Below are 9,730 nucleotides of genomic sequence, written 5' to 3'. Positions count from 1 at the left end.
TCTCAGATATATCCCAGAGACATAACTCCCCCTTCAATAAACTGGTCATAATCTCCCGCATATTTAAATACCAAACATGTTGGAATTATGACAATGTGACATACCTTTTCCAAAGATATGTGATTATAGCTGTTCCCGGATTCCGCCAGTACCTGTCATTCACAACCCTGGTGTGATTTCTGCTCCTAGGTATGGAGTGGCACCTAGATTTCCCAAAATATGAACTATGAAGACATTTTCCTTTGAAGCCTATATTTCTATATACCTGTATAGGCTTCCAAATGTGGCCTTTGTCTCCAAGAGTCTCACCTTGGCATATGGTTCTCTCATTTACATTTAGTGTTTTTTTGTGTTAACACTACATAGGAAGTCAATTAGGAAGTGGAATACATGATCAAAAACATTGCATGTCTGTGATCTGCATATCTTAAGCAGGTCTCACAAAAGGGTTTGCTCAATCTAATTAACTCCTACTGGGCTAATTGTTTCCTTTTTAAAAACATTTGGTCAAACATTTATCTGAGTTGAAAATCAGGTTCATTTATTTATCAATGCAATATTTTATTTGGGCCCTGACATTCCATATTCTATTTCATGATATCAGATTTATGTTCTCATCCTGACAATGGTCGAATATTCTTTAGTCCAGCGCAGTGGAAAATACCATTCAAACTTGTCACCTATGAAGTGTTCAGACACTGCTAGCTTGAGTGAAGTGATTTCCCTAATTAGACTTTTGGAAAGGCAGCTCGAAAAATTGAAGAAGTAGATGAAACAAAACAATTCTACTAAGTATTTTGACTTGTAGATCAAGTACTTTATTCACTTCACCAGGATCCAAGAGTTATCAACATCTTGAAATCAGATCAGCACATTTTTGGTAATTGTCTTTGATCCTAGGAGTAAGAGTTATGTCTTCTGTTTCGTTCTAACTGACCCAGATCTCAGGAGATGCAATGAGCTCCTGGTGAGCAAGTGGACAGATCAAGTGGTACATGACACGACGAGGTCTCCCCCTTCAGCATCTCAGGCAACTGCTGCTAGGAAAAAACTTAGCTTTCCCAAGAGACCCGGTGGTGATGCATATGAGTTAGCAGAACATTGACATCTGGTCTGGTCTAAAAGAATTGCCCAAAAATCGTGACACCTCTGCCATAACTCCACCTGATCCTACTATCAACATACAAAGAATGGTGGAGGATAATTTTAATAACAGCGTACAACTAGATATGTCAGACAGTCCTTTTTACATACTGGGAGGAAAAAAAGGCAATTCGGAGACCCATGTACAACCTTTCTTTGCAATACCTAAGCTGCGCACCCTCCAGTGAGTTTTAGGCACAGCCGGGAACCTTGTCAGCGATTGGCATAGGAGGATACTTCATAAAAATGTGGAAAAGATGAGGAATGCCTTTACCGGCTGTGAGGATACCACCCTTAGCTGGGATGGAAGTTACCCTCTGTGGGATTCAACTCACTCGGGTAGACCAAGATATATCCAAAATAAGACTTTATTACGACAGCACAACACCACAAGACGTTCACAAGTTACAGGGTAAATGGTAGCACGTATCCTCCAGCAGCCTCCTGCAGTCAGCACTCCAAAGTCATAATCTCTGTCCCTTTCAGGGTCTTATCCTCCCGCAATATTACCACTACCGTTTAGCAAAACAGTTATGGTGTCTCCTAGCCTGGGTTACTAGCTCACACCAACCCTGTCCTGGTAGGGTTCCCTCCAGCGGCACCACAGTTCCTGGCCCAGAGTCCTTTTCACTGATGTCTTCTACACCAGGATCCTCCAAACTAGCATGACCCCCTGGCATTCTCCTCGCCCTATATTATTTTCTCTGTACCCAGGAAATAGGGTCAAATGTCTCCAACCTCCCCTTTACAGAAGGGGCCTCCCAGTCAACAATTTAGCTGCTAGACATACTGTCCCTGTTACCTTGATTAGACAATAGAATGGCTTGACTCAATTAGCTGTTTTGGCTGGATACACTACACATGGGGTTACAATAGTACATCAAGGAATGACACTGCACGCTTACATGGAACAATAAGACTTTTGACACATGATATCAGCAGGGTTACACAATATAAGTCTGTGATACCTTTTGATACAATTACATTTATATTGACACATATTGATACATTTCCCCATGCTATTTCAACCAATATATTACTGTGGAGGCACATTGCATATGAGTAGAAGTTCTAACCTCATTACCTCTCAGGTTATCTGTTGACCTAGCTAATTAACATGGGCTGCCAGCTAGTTAACTCAGACATTGTTCTGATAACAAACCTCATCTCAGCTGCACCCCATACAATACACATTTGAGACAAATGGTAATTACATTAGCTACCACAAGCAAAATGACTGCTGTTGTTCTGATATTTTCACACAGTATGGCAATATTGTTTCTATTTATACTACATACAATATCACAGGTAATAGTATGGGCAAAATGTGTCTAATAACATGAAATAATAATACACATAATACACCAATGCTCTGGTGTATATACTTAGACTGGGCCAAGGATTAAAAAGTACAATAAACCGTGAGAAACGGGTGATGATTACATAGTTCTCAGTCCAGTAGTACCCCGTTTCCTCACACCGGCAATTACATCAAAGTACAGAGACTTCTATAATGGTGGATTCCAGTGAGAATGAATTAATATTGTGTGAGGATGATGTACACACTAATGAGGGTGAGGATGATGACAACAATTTTCCTTTGGCGGGTCCAAGGACAATTCCATCTTGCACCCCTTTTCTTTTCTGCCACTGCTGTATGGCAATGTTTCATAGATGTGCTATAAACTGCCCTGTGTTTGTGTCGTTGCTCTTTCTCTTAGCAACCAGCCAGCGGGCTGCAGTCTTTGGTCTAAACTGGATGAAAATAATATTGTAACTTGTGAGGTGGTCAAAACTGACTTGAAATTACTGGAAATTCATGAACAAAAAAAAGCCAAATTATGTGATTTTAGCATTTTATAGCAAAATTTGCAAAAAAAAAAATACAGATCCAAAACCAAAACCAAAACACGGGGGTCAGTGAACATCCCTAGTTAACTTTCTAATATAGGTTTTATATTTCAAATGCAGACAATGGGTGTATTTACTAATAATGTGCAAAAGTGCTGTAACCCATAGCAAGAAGAGTTTTACTTACATTGTCTAATGTGCAATAGATCAATCAAAGGTGAGTATTGATTTTCAGGACATTTACACTTTGATAGTAAGTAGTAGCAATGGGGTTATGACAGACAAGTAAAAAGCAAATTCCTAATGTGATCTGCACATGCATGCCTACAAAGTGCATGCCTGACCATGCAGAACCTCTGCAATGGGATTCTGAGTCCTTCGTGTGCAATACTTAAAGTCACATGCACAGGTTCACACTCTAATTGTGCTAACTGCTATATCTAGTAATGCCTCATAGTAATTAGCTCTTATTACTGCCATGGCAGTGACTGTCTGCACAGACCACATTGTTTGGTAAGTGGGTGACAGTCACCATGGTAGTTAACAGGTTAAAGGTATGAAATACGATCTTTTCAGAGTTCAGAGTACACCATAGCATTCTTTGTACAGCATAATGATTCTACAGTACACACCTTTAGCAGCTTGTTTGTGAACCAGTGTTTGACACACAGCAACGCTCCATTTTTCTGTCCTACAAGATGTCTTTAGTACAGACAGCTTTACTCGGGATTCCACTACTATGGATGCTGAAACGTATATTCTTCTCCTACTTGTGGCAGGACTTACAGTTCTTCTTCAGAGCAGCAGGCTATGCAAGGATGATAGATCAGTCACTTCGACGCTGCCCCTCTTTTGGCATGTTGGATATATTTTTGAAACAGGTGTCCATAAGACCTGATCAGACATTTATTTTGTACCAAGACCAGTCATATACCTACAAGGAGATAGATCTTAAAAGCAACCAAGCAGCATGGGCTTTAGCGCAGTATGCAAAGCTTAACAAAGGTGACTGTGTTGGTATATTTTTGGGTAATGAGCCTGCATATATCTGGCTTTGGTTGGCACTAGCCAAATTAGGATGCCCCATGGCTTGTCTGAACTACAACATACGTGCTAAATCCTTTCTTCATTGCTTCAAGTGCAGTAGGGCAAAAGTGCTTATTGTTGCTCCAGGTAAGAGACCCGTAAAGTCCTGAGAACTAAATAAGATAGTGAAGAGATAACCTATCCGTCAGCATGAGAGGTAAACATGTAGAGCATGCATGGAATTATTTACAGGACTGTATTACAGATGTTCAGGAGGTAAGGAGTCAAGTAAATCAGGTTTTTAAATATTGTATATTGCAGCATGAATATCTATATCTATTCTTGTATGCCAAAGGTCTGCAATCTCTACAGATATTGGGCAATTAAGGAAAGTAGGGAGAAAGAAAAAGGAGTAAGTTTTCTCCTGGACAAACCATGTTACAATGCATAGGGTGCAAATTAGTTTATTATTTTGCACATAAGTTAAATACTGGCTATTATTTCATGTAGCAAAGAAATACTAAATAGCTTTATGTTTACACTGAAATTTAAAGTTGATCTAGGACATGCCCTATCCCAACTAAAATTTGCCGTTACATATTAAATTTACATCGGTTTTGCCAGGGTGCAAAGTTACTCCTATTTTCTGTTTTTCTTTCCATAATAAATCAGGCCCATTAAGTATAGGTATAGAAAGTAAAAGACATTTTGTAAAAAGATGGAACTGTAAAATTCCTTATAGTTCAAGTGCATTTATTAATACATTCAGGGCCTGATGCTGAGTTAGCAGCAAAGCAAAGAAAAGCAAAACAGGATGTTATTATTTTGCATAAGCCAAAAATGTATACTCTTTTTAATCTCATCTCATTGTATATATTTACAGCTATTTATTAAGTTATTTACTAATATTTATTTATTTAGCACCTACATATCATAAAACATTCTACAAATAATATTAATTTTATTTACATCAGTCTCTGCCTCATTTGAGTCCAGTGTTGTGAGGCAGCAATGTTAAGCACTGTTGTCCTTGACACATTGTACTCCCATTGAGATGAATATATTGCACTGATGGCATGTAAGACACACTGAAATGAAACGGAAACATTACAAAAAAATGCAGAATTTGAATACCAGTGTGTATGTAGCCTCAACATAAAATCAGTAGGGTTTAAATGCCAACTATATTTTAATAGTACATGAAACAGATTGACAGCAATTCCTTTTGGTTTTTAATAACACTTGTGCCTATTCATGATTCTGGTTTAATTCATTGCATAAGGTTAAGATTGGCGTGTCATGAAAAAATAATCATGTGATATCAGTGTTGGCAGATGTGTCACAAGTTTGGGAATCACCTTCATTATATATCCATATGGTTATCAGACAAATACCATGTTTCACAAAATTGTATTAGGGCTTGTCTATATGAAAAGAATAGTCACATTGAGCTTTAAATAGAGATGCTCAGATAACTAAGTACACCTGAACTCAGTACCAAGCCGGCTCAGTACTTTCACGCACCCTCGGAAGTGAAAATGAGGCAAAACGTCATCAGATCTCGTGACTTATGGATTAGGTAAGTACTGCACTCCACAGAGATCCAGCGCCATTTCACAGAGAGACACAGAAGGGGTAGCAGGGTTGTTGGCAGTCTCCAGTGCAGCTTGGCAGTGTCATTAATGAAATAGAAAGAGGAGGGCTAGCAGTGGTCTTGGCAGTCTCCAGTGGCATTGTACTGTGCCATAGCTCACACAGAAACAGAAGAGGTAGCAGTTATCAGTGCTGAAAGACAAATTATAGGACTGGCAGTGTTCTTAAAAGTCTCCAGTGACATTATACTGTGCCATAGCTCACCCAGCAACAGGAGAGGTGGCAATGTTCAGTGCTGAAAGCAAAATTGTAATAATATGGCTGGCAGTGATTTTAAAAGTCTCCAGTGACAGTCTACTGTGCCATAACTGATACAGAAACAGGATGGGTGGCAGCGTCCTTGTCACTCTCCAGTCACATTGCACTGTGCCATTGCTCATACAGAAATAGGAGGGGTGGCAGTGTTCTTGTCACTCTCCAGTCTTCAGTCACATTGTTCTTGTCACTCTCCAGTCTCAGTGCTGTTGGTCACACAAAACAGGGATAGCAGGGTTCTTATCACTCTCCAGTTTTCAGTCACATATTTTTCTTGACACTCTCCAGTCTCAGCCATGATGATACTAATCCAGTGGTTCCCAAACTTTTGCAGTTCGCGGCACCCTTAGAGTCTCCATAATTTTTTCAAGCCACCCCTCCAAAATAATTACTGAGCAGTCCTGTTTTAGAAGTAGTTGTGTCAAAAAATTGTAATAAGTATTTAGGTCAGGACAGAAATACTTATTTAGTTGTATGAAAAATGCCCCCTCTGCATTCAGACACTCTGCCCCCTCTGCATCCAGACACTCTGCCCCCTCTGCATCCAGACACTCTGCCCTCTCACGCTGCGTCCTCTGCCCTCTCTCACGCTGCCCCCTCTGCCCTCTCTCACGCTGTCCGTCCCCCTCATCTGCCCTCTCTCACGCTGTCCCCCTCCTCTGCCACGCTGGTCCACCCTCCTCTGCCCTCTGTCACGCTGGCCCCCCCTCCTCTGCCACGCTGGTCCCCCCTCCTCTGCCCTCTGCCACGCTGGTCCCCCCTCCTCTGCCCTCTGTCACGCTGGTCCCCCCTCCTCTGCCCTCTGTCACTCTGGTCCCCCCTCCTCTGCCCTCTGCCACGCTGGACCCCATCCTCTGCCACGCTGGTCCCCCCACCTCTGCCATGCTGGTCCCCCCTCCTCTGCCCTCTGCCACGCTGGTCCCCCCTCCTCTGCCCTCTGCCATGCTGGTCCCCCCTCCTCTGTCCCTTCTGCCACGCGCCAGCCGTAGCAAAAACAAAACAACACAAAAACTTACCAATCCGTGTGGCGCAAAGACCCAGCATCCACCTCTCTCACGCAGCGTGTCACTGAATGTTTGGTAAGTTTTTGTGTTGTTTTGTTTTTGCTATGGCTGGCCCACGGCACCCCTGTGACAGCGCCGCGGCACCCCCTGGGAGTGCACACTTTGGGAACTGCCGTACTAATCCCTCTACATCATGTGCTAAAGCCAATGTTCAGGCACACAGTGGTTTTAAGTCAGGGAAACAAAAAAATGTAAGTAAAAAGCTTGTACCTTTTAAAGAAAAAAACAATAAAGGTGAAAGTTTACTGTCAAAAAACATAAAATTGCCAACATGCCATTCAACCCAAATTATTAACAAGCATACCAGCATCAGCTAGCTTCCTTCTCTCAGCTAGATTCCAGAACCTGCAACCTACACTGTCATCATCCTCACCCTCATCAGTGTGTACATCATCCACACACAATACTAATTCATCCCCGCTGGAATCCACCATTACAGAAGACTTTGATGTAATTGCTGGTAATGGCCTTCCCACGTGGAATTTGTAGCTCATTTTACAACAGAGCGGTCACGATTTTTGGGCATTTCTTTTAGACCATACCAAATGTCAAAATGTTCTGCTGAATCATCTGGATCATACTTGGGTCTCTTAGAAAAGCTAAGTTTTTCCTAGCAGCAGTAGCCGGAGAAACTGAAGAAGGGGATGCCGTTGTCAACTTGCTAACCAGGAGCTCATTGCATCTCTTGTGATCTGGGACAGTGGGAAATAAAGAAAAGACATAGCTCTTCAACCTAGGATCAAGCATAGTCGCCAAAATGTAGTGATACGAAATCCAGAAGTTGATAACGATCCTGGCGAAGCATTAAAGTACTTTATCTACAATTTCTTAGCGTAATTTCTAGTTTGTTTTCTGGGGGCCTGAGCAAACCAAGCACTTCAGCCATAAAAGTGGCACTCCTTGTCGCTGGAGTGCTTGGTTTGTTAAACCGTACATGTCCTTTTCAATATCTTACATAAGTTTGGGTGTGAAGGCCTAAGGACAATTCCATCTTGCACCACTTTTTTATCTGCCACTGTTGTGTATGAAAGTAATATTGTGACCTGTGAGGTGGTCAAAATTAACTGGAAATAACTGGAAATTAATGTTATTGAAGTTAATAATAATGCAGGAACAAATAAAGAGCAAAATGATGTGATTTTAGCATATTTTAGAAATTTTTCAAAAAAATACAGATCCCAAACCAAAACCAAAAGACACGAGGGCGGTTTTGACAAAACCAAAACCAAACTCAAAACACAAAGTTAATCCAGATCCAAAACCAAAACACGGGGGTAAGTGAGCATCTCTAGTTCTAAATAGAACATGAATTGAATATTCATTGAATATGCCGCAGCTGTAGTAGATATTTTGCAGCGGGTATTTACCAGTCAGTAATCTCAAGTTATAGTCACAGGCATGTGTAGCACATTTGATTACATTGTGCACCGAAAGTTTTTTTTTAAAGGTGACAATTTATTGAATACTCAAACACAAAGGAGCTAAACTAGGAAAACTGGATTACATGCTTCTGTTTTGTTGCCCTGATGTGCTTTTATGTAGCTTTTATTGTGCTGATATAAGGTATGCCTGTTAGTGTTCAATCCGGATAAACCAGGTGCATATTTTGTTTTGTTTTCTTTTATTAAGACATAATGTGGAGCACTGTGCAATATCCCATATGGGGACCACTGTCTCATACACAGGAACTTGCAATTATTGGTATGGTCAGACAGCGACAATGGTCCATCTACTTATAGTGATAAATAGATGGACATTGAGAAAGAGCCATACAAACACATTTTCCTTTTGAAGCCAGTACTGGATTAGGTGTGGAGAATCCTTAAGCTAGGGGCTCAAAGGCATTATATATATATATATATATATATATATATATATATATATATATATATATATTTATATATATATGGGACAGTATACAATTACAATGATATGCCATACCCCTATTTCTCCCACTGATTTGGTGGCTCCTGTTACTTTCTCCCTCCCTTTCTCAGTGTCCCTGTATTGCCATCATGAAGCCTCAATGGACTGGTCTGCGGGCGCTGTGCTGTGTCATGGAGTCACTGTTCCAGAAACCCTCCCATCCATTGAAGCACTTTATTCAGTGAAGACAGACCTCTCTCAGCGTAATCAGCCCCACGCCCAGTAATCTGATGTGTGTGCGTGTTTTATTTACATTTTGCGCTGGTGCACTACTGGTCCCAGGGGACCCTGCGTGTCATTGCATGTTGGCACTTGTGGTTCTTCAAGTGCCAGCATACCCTGGCAGAAATGGGCATGTTGGCGCTTAGAGTACTACAAGCACCAGCGTGCCTGCACACTTAAAGACAGTCTGAGCATGCTGGGGCCTGTAGTGTACCAGGGACAAAATTATTTTTTTATCATTTTATTATTATTACCCCACACACACCACCTCAGGGGTATGTGAAGAGACCTAGTGCTTTTGAGCATGGGGCTGGTTAAACCTAGGGACGGGAAGCCTGCATTTTATTTTGCAGTCTCGATCTCCTTAGGGAATACAGCCCTGTGCTGAGCATTCTGCGGCTGGTTTGGCATTTTGGCAGGAAGAACCCTTGCTGTTGGTTTCCCATCTATAGTGACATCAGTTTAGGCTGGCAAATCCTATTGGTATTTGTAAATTCGGGGGGGATATCATGATTTTTTAACCCCTGATCTTCAAATGCCATCCTAGACTGGCAGCATTAGGACTGGTTAAGATTTGTAGGGGGCAGGCA

At 41.4% G+C, this 9,730-nt stretch overlaps 1 protein-coding gene across 1 annotated transcript in view; it reads left to right on the top strand.

The window, feature by feature from the left end:
- Window positions 1–3,632: 3,632 nt before the first annotated feature.
- Window positions 3,633–9,730, top strand: part of LOC142151997 (long-chain fatty acid transport protein 2-like) — a 38,907-nt gene continuing 32,809 nt past the window's right edge. Inside the window, exon 1 of the mRNA XM_075208172.1 lies at window positions 3,633–4,167. Coding sequence (XP_075064273.1) covers window positions 3,693–4,167 — 475 coding nt within the window. The 5' untranslated portion in view covers window positions 3,633–3,692. The remainder of the gene's footprint in view (window positions 4,168–9,730) is intronic.

This window comes from Mixophyes fleayi, chromosome 4, assembly GCF_038048845.1.
Source record: "Mixophyes fleayi isolate aMixFle1 chromosome 4, aMixFle1.hap1, whole genome shotgun sequence".
NCBI lineage: Eukaryota > Metazoa > Chordata > Amphibia > Anura > Limnodynastidae > Mixophyes > Mixophyes fleayi.
Note: the sequence above shows the minus strand (reverse complement) of the source record. Positions and strands in the feature narration are given on the sequence as shown.